This window comes from Mesitornis unicolor, unplaced genomic scaffold (assembly GCF_000695765.1).
Source record: "Mesitornis unicolor isolate BGI_N332 unplaced genomic scaffold, ASM69576v1 scaffold2158, whole genome shotgun sequence".
Classification (NCBI taxonomy): domain Eukaryota; kingdom Metazoa; phylum Chordata; class Aves; order Mesitornithiformes; family Mesitornithidae; genus Mesitornis; species Mesitornis unicolor.
In genome coordinates this window covers 1-11961 of record NW_010203641.1, presented here as the reverse complement: position 1 = coordinate 11961, position 11961 = coordinate 1, and the positions used below count along the sequence as shown (strand labels likewise).

The 11961-nt window shown below is 43.5% G+C and overlaps 2 protein-coding genes across 2 annotated transcripts; one reads left to right on the top strand and one right to left on the bottom strand.

The window, feature by feature from the left end:
* Window positions 1-512: 512 nt before the first annotated feature.
* Window positions 513-7685, top strand: CTNS (cystinosin, lysosomal cystine transporter). Its single transcript, XM_010190757.1, has 10 exons — window positions 513-576; window positions 1629-1707; window positions 2425-2509; window positions 2602-2705; window positions 3656-3787; window positions 4566-4665; window positions 4760-4879; window positions 5938-6108; window positions 6308-6425; window positions 7400-7685. Exons 1-10 carry the CDS (start codon window positions 513-515, stop codon window positions 7528-7530), a joined length of 1104 nt encoding a protein of 367 aa, XP_010189059.1. The 3' UTR covers window positions 7531-7685.
* A 2262-nt stretch (window positions 7686-9947) lies between these two features.
* TAX1BP3 (Tax1 (human T-cell leukemia virus type I) binding protein 3) lies at window positions 9948-11017 on the bottom strand (the record flags this gene model as incomplete). The annotated part of the gene is made up of 3 exons (XM_010190760.1): window positions 9948-10265; window positions 10495-10572; window positions 10898-11017. Coding segments are annotated over 3 exons (336 nt in total), but the record flags the coding sequence as incomplete, so codon positions are not given.
* Between the last annotated feature and the right edge of the window lie 944 nt (window positions 11018-11961).

Genomic DNA, 11961 nt, shown 5'->3' with positions numbered 1-11961 from the left:
GGCAGCCTCAGGTGAGAAGCTGAAAAGGGAAGAGCCGGGGCTGTGCGGGACGGAGCTGCGGCGCTGGAAGGAGGTAGGTGTCTTGTCCTTCCATGCCGCTTCCTCAGTGTTAGCGTATACTAAAGCACGGGATGGTCCTGCTCCGCCGTGCCCCTCTGAGTGGAGGGGGCGAGGACTACAAATCCCAGCGTGCACCGCGCCGCGCTGTGAGGTACTGGTGGGGGGAAATGGAGGCGCGGTGGCTGCTGAGATTTGTAGTTCTGTTGGGGGACCCCTAAGAGGCGGGAGTAGGGTGAGCTGTGGGAAGAAGATGTCCCCGGGGGAGTCCGGGCAGGCCAAGGAACTGAAAGAGCGATATCCTCTCGGGGGTGCTGAGCGCCCCTCAGCCGGGCAGGGCTGTGGTGGGGGCTGTTCACAAGGAGCTGCCAGCTGAGGCAGTGGGCTGGTTCCCCTTCAAAATGTGTGCGTCCTGAGCAAAGTCTTCTCCCCGCTTTTTCTGCAGCTTTTCCACCATGAGGACGCAACATCTGCTCCCTGCTCTGCTGTACCTCTTGCTTGTGCTGCTGGGGCCTGGCGGTGAGTGTTTGGTCATCCCAGCATAGGCCCGCAGGGCTCCCTAGCCAGGGGCCAGCTCCAGACACTATCCCTGTCAGGCCTCTCTGGGGAGACTTGCGCCATGCTTCACATCAGCCCTTCTTTCACACCTTACCTTCACCTTGATGTGCTCATAAACTGTGCTATGCTGAGCCACTGATGTGACGGAGCACTCTCATCATGCCCTGAACTTGCCTCTGCAGAAACAGATTAAACACTGTCTGCGGTGCAGTCAGCGATGAACTCCTGCTCAAGTACCTTCTTAAGAACAATGTGTAATATATGGCAACAAGAAAAAGTGTCCAGGGCAACCTGTTTATCTCTCCATTTTTGGTCTTCTTTCTATATAGCTATTTGTTTTTCCTCTCATGTCCTTTAAACCTACAACAAGTAAAATAGATGTGGATTCCAAGTATCAAAGTTATTGACACATGACCAGCTTGTGGTTTTGATATCAGTTGTATTGGCACTTGGAATCTTGGCCTCTCTTAAAGCATAATGTACAACGTAGCTGGATTGTTGTAAAGTATACCCCTTAATAGCAATATTTCAGAGCACTATAGTAAGGTGCTTGTGGTTCCTGAAGTGTTAAGATAGTAAGTGTACATTCTCTTGAATATCTGGGTACCTGGTTTGAATTTGTGACCCAAGAAGCAATTTTAAACTACATTTTGGGCATTTATGACTCCTATGTTACTAGGATCACATCAAGAAACAATTAGTATTAAAGTACCCTATACCCTTCTCTTGGCATGAACTTTTGTTGCACATCAAATATTTAAATTGCTTCCTTGTAACATGTTCAAGTGACAGTTATTTACTTCCCCTTCTAAGTTGTTTATTCGCCTTGAAATGAGCTGTACTCCCTTTGCTGTTTATCACGTGTACTAATTTTATTTATTTGTACCAATGGACATAATATCTAGATCACAAAAGAAGGTAGGTAATTCTTCTGAAGGAGCTATTAATCATTCAGAGTAATTTATATTTATGTGGGGCTTTTTCGTTTGGTTGGGGTTTTTTTTCCTCCCCAGATGGTGTCATTGTATTGTCTGTCCCTGAAGTGGTTTCCTTAGAAAGTGGAAGTTCAGCAAACGTCACTATCGCTCTGAGGTAAAATCATGATTGCATCTTTGCTTTCTCTTTGGAATGGGGGATGAGCAAGCAGGTAGGAGTTGGCTATATACTTCAGACTTTCCTGCAGACTCAGTTAATTGTTCATGCAGAGTTAATCTCATTGGTGTTATTGGCCACTTCTAGACTATTACATCACGTAGTACCAGTACAGACCAAGGGAGTAGAGCATTCTCACAAACAGCCTTGTATGGTTGGCTTCTGACAATAGCCCATGCCATTGTATGGGAAGTTGAGCAGGAAAAGATGTTTTCTACTGTCTACCTAATATTAACTTACTGAACTGCCTTCCATAAGTGAACTTACACTTCCTCCATTTCTAAAAATTGGTGCTGAAGAGAAACTTGCATTTCCTAGAACGATCACCAAAAAAACTTTACCAGGCAAACAGAACTCTTGACCAGCAGAGGTTCAACAAGCACTGTGATAGGATTCTGGTGGCAATGACTTAGCTTTGCCTTTTGTGCGAAGAAAAGGGAGGTAAAATGTAGCCATTTTACTGTCCAGTGCCCATCACTGGCTCCGATAAAAGAGTGCAATGCTAACATACCTTGGTGCTGGCATTGCTCAGAGTACTAGGCAGGTAGTCATTAGGTTTGCAACAGCTGTGAGGATTTAGCAGATACTCTCCTGCAGCCCTGAAGCAATCTTTGTGAACTGAAGCACCAGTCTAACTTGTTTCTTCTGCCTTCACAGGGCTCCATTAAATGAGACACTGGTGATAACTCTTAATATTACACACTCATCAAAACACAGCACTATTGTTGAACTGCCTGATGAAGTAAGTGACAGAACAGACTTCTGACGTTATGCAAAGGCCTACTGTTAGTATGGTGCAACTCTCCTCTTTCTCCTCTCCGCTTTGCCTTGCAGGTACAAGTGCCTGCAGGTCACACTAAAGCAGACTTCCAAGTGAAAGCAGATGATGTGGGACAAGTAACAGTTTATCTCTATACCATTAATTCCAACTTAACTGGGTGAGAAACTGGTTTTTAGTTCTACTTACTATGTTACACCTTCCTGAACTTTGGGGTATGTAGTTGAGAAGTTGTGGTGACCCTTCAGCAACCCCCAAGGTATTCAGTTAAATACAGGGTAGGGAAGCAGAGTGATAGTCTTGGTATCTTAGATTTCATTACTAGATGACTCTGAGTTCTTACAGCTCCTTAGTCTCATTTTAATAACCCCTCCCAAAAGTATCAAAACTGCATGTCAGCTTTTCTGATCCAGGAAGCATTTGGTTGTAAATGTGCAGTGGGATGCCATTCTTGATGTGCAGAACTTGTTCTGGAGTGCTAAAAGCCTGATGCAGCTGTGTGGCCACGTCACTGCCATGAGAGGCAGATATTTTACTTTCTAGTTAGAGGAGCCCTCTATTCACAGCTGCCTGTCCTACCTAATAGGAAAATGGTCTAGCAAGATGGAAAAAGTTGAATTTTATTTGCTTGTTGCCAGATCCTACTGAGCAACAGCATACTCCTGTTTTACTTCCTCATTTTGCTTCTGCTTTTAAGACACAAAGCAAATGCAGGGGTAAGCACTTAAAATACTCAAGAGGACAGGAGTGATCATGAGGCTTTGCTGGCAGAGTGTGAAAAGTGAAACTGTGCTCTTGCGTAACAGACCTTGTGCTAAGAGAGTGGAAGCCATAGGCACAAAATGACCTTTTGAAGATTTCTATCGTAAAAGAATGGAAAGGAAGGAGTGAGGCAAGAAGGAAAGGGTAGGTTGAGGGTAGAAGTGGGAGGTGTCCTAAAAATAACAAGGATACTAAGGAAAAGGAGAACTACGCTACTGAAACCAGCAAGTCTTTACTGTCTTGTCTCAACACGTGGACTGTTTTCTCTCTCAAAGCAGAATAAGGCAAAATCTCCTGAAAACAGTGTGAGCAGAAAAACTAACTAATTCTGTTTGCATTAACCATCAGACCCAGGATTCAATTTCAAGTCATTCATAGCATCATAGTGAGATACGCTGATGAGGTGATTGGCTGGATCTATTTCCTCGCCTGGTCTATCTCCTTTTATCCTCAACTCTTTGAGAACTGGCGACGAAAAAGGTAAAGAGACTTAAAATGTGTTTGCAAGTCACTTAAGTACTTCTGCAAATCATGTTCCTAGCTTCAGTTACATCCATCTGGATCGTTGTCAATTATGCATGGAAAGACTGGGGAAAAAAGCAAGGCAAAGATAGGGCCTGAATAAACGCAGCCCCAGTAAGCTTTTATGCATGCAAGTCAGAGGAAACTAGGGGCATCCTATAGACACCTACTGCTATGGTTTGACATCCAATACTAATTTTGGCTAGATGGGAATTCCCCATTCCCGTGGGTGTCATGGTGTAAATCATCTGGCCAGGCCAATTGTGATGACCGCATTCAAAAATTACTTCCCTTGTGAGCTGCTTATCAGATGGCTACTTGTAGTGTTGTCATTAGGCCAGCTCCCTTTAAACTAAATGACTGTAAGTAGAAACATTATTATATATGAAAACTAGAGCCCTTCTTTTGGCAAAGATGCACTACTGCTTCTGTGGATTCAGGCTGGCATGGTTTTATCAGACCAGCTGAGCTCATGGAGGGGTGAAGTTAAAAACAGCAGGGACACAACCTTGTCAGTGAGAGCTGTTGTGAGTTCCAGTGCATGGCATATGAGGGTTATTTCACCTTGCTTCCTGATGTACTCACAGCATCATGTTGCCACAATGCCTGCAGCTTTCACTTACATCAAAAATTACCTATAAATGAGTACATTCTATGGTCAAGTTGTCTCTGGAACTGTCTGTAATGCTCTGATGCAGTTTCTCATACTTTTTTTCTCCCCCCCGCCCTTCTCTAGTGTTGTTGGACTAAGCTTTGACTTTCTAGCATTAAACCTTACTGGCTTCATAGCATACAGTGTGTTTAATATTGGACTCTTCTGGATTCCCTTGATTAAGGTAAGCACTATTATCTCCTAATACTTGCCTGGGGGTGAGTACCTACAGAAGTTACTTAAGGCCTTTGGCTGGTTTTGGTTTCTCTTACATTTAGGAGGAATTCTTAGTCAGTTATCCCAGTGGGGTGAATCCTGTGGCTATCAATGATGTTTTCTTCAGTCTCCACGCAGTAGCTCTAACTCTCCTCACCTTAATCCAGTGTTGCATCTACGAGGTAAGCCTCAACGCTGGGCTGAGTTGTCAGCACTGGCAGAGCTCCATCTGCTGGACACCTTACCTCTGCTTTAGGCTTCCAAAGTCCTCTTCATTGCACTTTCTTGGCCTTTCTAGAAGTCAGGCTTCACCATCCAGCTGCCTCTATCTTTCCTGAGCTAGTAGCAGCTCCAGAAAGCTTAGCTACTTCATCCTCATGGATGTTTTGAGCTTATAAGTAAACTCCTTAAGGACTCAAATAAGACAAACAGCCAAGTTCATAAAGTTCCCAATGCCAGTGCATAGATTACAGCTCTACACAGTACAAATCCTGTTATGTGCTTTCCTGTTTCCTCACTACTTGGAGCATCCTTCAAGCTAGGACAGACCCTTAAAGATTCCCTACAATTCAAGCTTTCAGCTTTTTTCAACTTATTTTCTCCTAAAACAGCTGCAAAGGCCCTTTTATAATTCCCACCCCTTTTCAGGTGAGACTGATTGTTATAGTCAGGTGGTTCTTTATTTAATTTCCATTCTTAAAGCACCTGATCAGAACAGCCAGTTTTCTCTAGGTGGTAACTGTTTTTCTCTTGGGGTGCTCCTTTTGGTGATGTTAAATGTAGAACTTCATCAGCCCATTTGTCACCACTGCTAGAGGAAAGTCTTTCCAAGTGAAGATTTAGAAAGCAACCGTGAATCCTTTACCATAATGGCATTAGCAGCATTTTGCATGTATAGGAACTCTTGGTATCAGTCAGGCTGAACTCTGGAGATTGTTACAGATGTGGCACTGGTAACAGACATCACAGGTGCTCAAGAATAAAATATCATTTCCCACTTGCTCATGGGCAACAGAGTTCCAAATGATTGATACTGAATATTGCTCATCAGCTCTTGCAAACTTACAGCTGGTTGCTGTAGCACTCATTTAATTTTAAAATCCCCTTGTGTGAGCCTAACTGGTACAACAGCAGTTGTGGACTGTAACCTAGCACAGTCCTGAGCACATACCACATCTTATGGTGTGTCTGGGGAGGTATGACCTACGTCAGTCTAAGTGTATCTGCATTTCTGTTTCAGAGAGCAGATCAGAAAGTATCCAAAGTTGTTGTTGGACTACTGGCACTTGCATGGATCTTCACATTTACAACACTGTTTCTTGCTGCAGCTGAGGAAATGACATGGCTACAGTTCTTATTCTGCTTCTCTTACATTAAATTAGCAGTCACCTTGATAAAATATTTTCCACAGGTAAATCTGAACTTTCCTGCTTTTATACTATATCACTCTAAGTCCGTAGTGTATACTCTTGAAAGTTTGACTAGACTAAGCAGCAATGATTACTTAAGTCTTTTAGCAACAAAAACAGTAATTATGCAGGTGGCTTATTTAATATTAATCTCAGAAATGCTTGTACATGAATTGCTGACTGACTTCTTGTTACACTCAGGCATACATGAATTTCCGTCGGAAGAGTACTGAGGGATGGAGTATTGGAAATGTATTACTTGACTTCACTGGTGGAAGCTTCAGCCTTCTCCAGATGTTTTTGCAGTCATACAACAATGGTAAGGCTGGAACTGAGGAGGTGGGGCCTTTCTTAACGGGGTAGGAGAATAAGGCTTGTTCTCCAGAGCCCTCACCATCCTTGTGGCTCTTCTCTGAACACGCTTTAGAATCTCAACATCCTTCTTATAGTGAGGGGCCCAGAACTGAACACAGTACTCGAGGTGCGGCCTCACCAGTGCCGAGTACAGGGGGATGATCAACTCCCTGGACCTGCTGGTCACACTGTTTTTAATAATGGCATCTTGGCCTGTGAGGCCTTATGAGGAGCGGCTGAGGGTTGTTTAGCCTGGAGAAGAGAAGGCTGAGGGGAGACCTCATCACCACCTACAACTGCCTCAAGGGAGGTTGTAGAGAGGTGGGTGCTGGTCTCTTCTCCCAGGTGATGGGGGATAGAACAAGGGGAAACGGCACCAAGCTGTGCCAAGGGAGGTTCAGGTCAGAGATAAGGAGGAAGTTCTTTCCTGAGAGGGTCGTCAGAAGCTGGAACAGGCTGCCCAGGGAGGTGGTGGAGTCACCATCCCTGGATGTGTTTAAAGAGCGGGTAGACGAGGTACTTAGGGATATGGTTTAGGGGGTAGACAGGAACGGTTGGACGTGATGATCTCAGAGGGCTTTTCCAACCGAGCGATTCTGTGATTCTGTGAGGCACTCTGTTAATTCTGCTACAAAGCAGATATAAACTGGCAGGTTATCTTGGGAGAATGTTTGTGCTATAGTATGGGCAGCTGTTGTATACTAAGAATAAAGAATCTGTTCATATTCCTTCAAGATAGAAAATGAAATAGCTATTCTGAAGAAGCCACAGGAACAGTTACTAATTAGCTTTGCATAACATGTACAGTCTTAAGGTGTGTCTAAGCACTCCAGGTAATAAACGTGAACTTCTCTAATATGTATGGCATGACCTTGTAGTCTTGAGACAAGACTACACCTGAGGAGTTTAAGATTAACTTTCTGATTTTGTGTTTGACAGATCAGTGGAAGTTAATCTTTGGAGATCCAACCAAGTTTGGCCTGGGTGTCTTCTCCATCATCTTTGATATTGTTTTTATGGTCCAGCACTATTGCCTTTATAGGAGATGGGGGTATGAACAGTGTGAATAACATCTCGTGAAGACAAAAACTGTAAATTGAACTTGCCCCTGCTCTGGCTGAGGGTTTTCAAGATGCCTACTGCCGGTTACCAGAAATACTGATTCTGATCTTGGTTTAACTTTGATCCTCTCTGGTATGGAGTACAAACCATTGCCTTGTCAAATGCTGATTGCCAGATGCCTTAAAGGACAGCAAGCTATCGAGCCACCACTCATGCCTGTTGAAGCTGCAGAGCCAGCTTAGTGTGAGCTGTCCAAGCAACACATGGCTCTTTTCCCACTAACAACAGTAAAGAGAAAGATCAGAGCGACGTCTTTTTGATTGGAAGTGAAACACAATGAGCAGAATTCTGGCTTCCAAAAATCCTGAGATCACATTTAAGCAACCACTTAATATCTTAATGTAATGACTGAAGACTGACTGTGGATCTAACTGCTGCTGCCGCCTCCTCACAGACAGATCACAGAAGAACACCGCTCAGGTTGGCTGTTAGCAGCTGTAGTGGTACATAAGAGTAATGAGGGTGGTAGCAAATACACAAATATCAGAATCTGAACTCTTTATTAAAAAATACTAAGAAGCAGTAGAAACTATTTTTTCTTCACTGAAAGCTCTTTCAAAGGTGTTAAGTACTCAGATTTATCTGAGTATCTCGGGTGTACTAACTTCATTTTGCTCAGTTCTACTGACATGACTGGAATCCTAAATGGTGGATGGGAAAGATTAAAGATTTGTTGAAGAGATTACTTCTAAGTGGATCATGTTAATTAACAGCCCTGTAATTGTTTTTGTTCCTGGGCAACTTTAACTACACATGGTATGTTCTAGGTAGAGATTAAGGTCTTGAGTTACTTGAAGGAGAGCATTATACCCTTTAATAGAACTGGAGGAGAATCCCTGCACTTGTACTTGAACAATACTTGAATGCTCAAAAGTTTGTTTTAATAGGTGTCAGCCTAAGGAAAGCAAGAAGGCCTTGACCCCTTGCTAGAGACCAGGTGAGGTTCGACGATGTACCAACACTGCAAATCCCCTCCAGTGCAATCAGGCCTTACTAACCTCAGACTACACTGTGTTGGTATCATCCACAATCCATTTCAAGCCAGAAAAAGATGTGTCAGCCTGAGCCATTCAAGTGATACAGCACTCTTAAATGTAAGGAGAAACAGCTCAGCAAATCAGTTTGTTTTATTGTGTGTAAAATCAAGTGAAATAGCAGTACAAATAGCAGTGTATCTTTATAGTAACAAAAATAACTTCAACTCGAAAGCCTTAAAATTTACCACTGAATTCTTAAGTTACAAAATGCAAAAGCAGTATTGTAGTAATTCCATAGATATAAAAATGGTACATAGGCATCTGCTGGTGCACACAGAACAGTCTGAGATGCATTAATCGCAACATACGTACATGGCACAGCAGTAATGTACTGAATAAGTTAGTCTGCCACCTCCTCATGTTCTATTTACAACAGCTTACCTGAAGACTGCTTAAGGAAAGTATAGATATGTATAAATCAACTGAAGGGGATTAAAAACTCCAGTTTTTGGATAATTGTAAAGCTAGCTGGTTAACAAACCACAAGGATGCTAGATAATTAACTTAGTGTTGCAGCAAGAATCTTAAATCCTGTGGCATGTTGATTTAAACTCAGTGTCTTACCAGAACTTAAGTTTGGTCAAGAGGCACTTTTGGAAATTACTGGCATATTCATCTCTTCCATCCAATAAATCAGTGATTTAAGCAAATTCTTCCAGAAAACAGACCAAAATCCACCCCTCCTGCTTCAAGTCTGATAGAAGTGGAATGAAGAACTGAAGACCCCACAGCTACAAGCAGCTCTTTTGGTAAGTTCAGCAGCAGTGTTTTCTTTACCTGCTCCATGTTCCTGTCATTTAAAGTTGATTAATTTAATGTTACAAATTACTTGATGACAAGGAGAATTAAGATTTTACTCTGACAGTGATGTTGTACTGTAGTGACTATGAACTTCATACTTAGTTACTGTTTGTTCCTCGTCTGAAGAGGCTGCTTTGTACAGGGAATCCGCAGCAAACCGTAATGCCCCAAACCCTTCAGCATGCTCTGTCTAGCTAGCACACAACGTGAGATTAGTACAGTGCTCCTCCCCACAGCAGATAGCAACTCTTAATTCTGGCATTTTAACTTGATAGCATGGGAGGACAGGACAGCTTGCTTCTAAAAGCTTAAGCACAGCAAACCCCCTTATCTTTCAAAGCAGAAACCTTGTTTCCTCTTAAAATAGGAAGGCTTTGGTGCTACAAAAGAATCCTGTCAAAGTTAAGGCTTTTCCAGTTGCTTCCTTAGATAACTAGGGTTTGTCCTGTCCTCCTGAGGGCCATGACTACAATAAAGTCTTACCATGTACCTGCAGGGAAGACTTTAGAGAAGCATTTTTGCTGGAGGAGGGGAATAGAGTTTTACTACTGCCAGTTACACCAGAGAAAGGAGAAAAAAAAAAGTGTTTACCACAGTTAGGAACATGCACTCCTTCCAGACAACCTGTTCAGGTCTAGTATTTGCTTCCTTGCTTCATACCAGTCTATATATCTCCCTCCCCAACCCTTCCCCAACTTGACAATTGATTAGGACATCATGGATTGTTGCACAGCCTTCTGCAGAGATTGCCTGGTCACCAGCAGCCGCACCACTTCTTCATTCCTTTTTGTCAGCCTCTTCCTTGCTTGGTCATGGGTCACCATTGTCATATCCCAGCCATTCACCTAGGGAAAGATAAAACATACAATGAGGCAGGTACTTGGACTCATAGGTGTCCTAGAACTGTTTTATCAGAACTATGTAGTAGGTAATGCTTATGCCATGGCTCAGTTTGTTTATAAGCCCCACAGACTGTCCTGGAAAATACCCAGATGACAGTATTTCCCCCAGCAGAAGCTTCTCTGCAGCATGCACCTAGTACTCCATCAGTACTCGTCTTTTCTCGGCATTTACCTGCATGATCTTATCTCCAATTTGAAGTCCTGCAACTTCTGCTGGGCCTCCTTCTGTCACCCTTGTTACATAAATACCCTGAGGAAAAGAAAAAAATAAGTGTTCATTTACTAAATATGGGAGCATTAAATACTCCAGGGCCATTCAGTGCAAAAATACTTTGTACTATATCATGAGATTCCAGTTATAAATGGGTTTGTGCAATGCTGGAAAATTGAAAAGGTGGGGAGCTAACTTAAACTAAGTTTAGCCTGCAAATTATAATGTGACGACAGAGTAACTTTAGCAGTCAGCTATGTGGGAGGACAGAATACTGACACAGGGGAGTCGTGCTGGCTGGCCGAGCTGGATGTGCTCAGCCTTTTGCAGAGGTTGCTGCTACAGAAAACAAGGAGTGTCTGACCTTGTCAGTCTTGTCTTCAGAGAAAGGATTCTGAGTGGGATCCTGGTCAATGCCACCTCCAATGCTGAATCCCAGAATCAGATTGTCACCTTGGCGCAGCTTATGTATTTCAATTCTTTGCTGAAAAAAGATAAAACAGCTGAGTATTGTCATCACTGGAAAAAGGCTGAAGTGTGGCTCATGTCACAGATACTTAAGACCCACTTAAGATTGCCTTTCATAGAGATACTATGAGGCTGGCAGCTGGGTGAGCTTCCCTGTTGTAGGCAGACAGCTCGAACACCCCGTGGCAGCACAGAACTATCAGGCAGTGGTTGTGTCAGTCACACGCCACCTCGGTGTTGACAACAGTTGGCTCTGAACTGTTCTCAGCAGGACAGGAACCCATCAACAAGCTCATCCTAAAGATCCTGTGCCAGGATACAGCCAAGCTCCTTAACTACTTTATTGCTGCCTGGAGGGGCAAGAGGAAAACACTAAAACCAGAGCAAGGCTCCTCAAACATGAGTCAGGTCTCGCTGACCAGCAGGCACTCATTGCTAGACTTGCCTTGCTTGTTATCCACATGCCTCATGTTCCTGCCAAGCCTTATCAGTAGAAATACCAACCTATTATTAGGATAGTTCTTTTTCAAGATAACTTACCAACACTTTTTTCGTAAGCCAGAAGCAGGTTCCTTGCTGTCTGATGAACAACTTTACTCATTATTCAAGTACTGTATAAATGCCAACTCGTACAATTCTTGAGCCAAGATAAAAAGCCACAGTCTTAACTGAAACCAAAACCACACAGAGGTGCTTTTCGACCAGCACTGTTGGACCTTGAGCTTCCTGAAGGCGCTGGGCTCAGACTATCACTGGGACCGGGGCTGCTCGGTCACAGCAGGGCAGCTTCCAGCTTCCACAGCCCCAGGACTGGTTTTTTTCCCATCCCTGCCGGTAACCAGTCACCACCCAGCGCATCCCTGCACTTAGCGCCATAGCCAGGGCAAGAAACAACAGAGAGCCCCGCACTGTTTGCTCATTAAAGCAATTAATACACATTAAAAGCCCTGCTCAGCAGGG

Excerpts from the sequence above, each read along its gene's own strand:
- CTNS (XM_010190757.1), top strand. The coding sequence starts at position 513 with ATGAGGACGCAACATCTGCTCCCTGCTCTGCTGTACCTCTTGCTTGTG. Across the intron at positions 577-1,628 it reads TGTGCTGCTGGGGCCTGGCG|ATGGTGTCATTGTATTGTCT; the intron begins GTGAGTGTTTGG and ends TTTCCTCCCCAG. Across the intron at positions 2,706-3,655 it reads ATTAATTCCAACTTAACTGG|ACCCAGGATTCAATTTCAAG; the intron begins GTGAGAAACTGG and ends ATTAACCATCAG.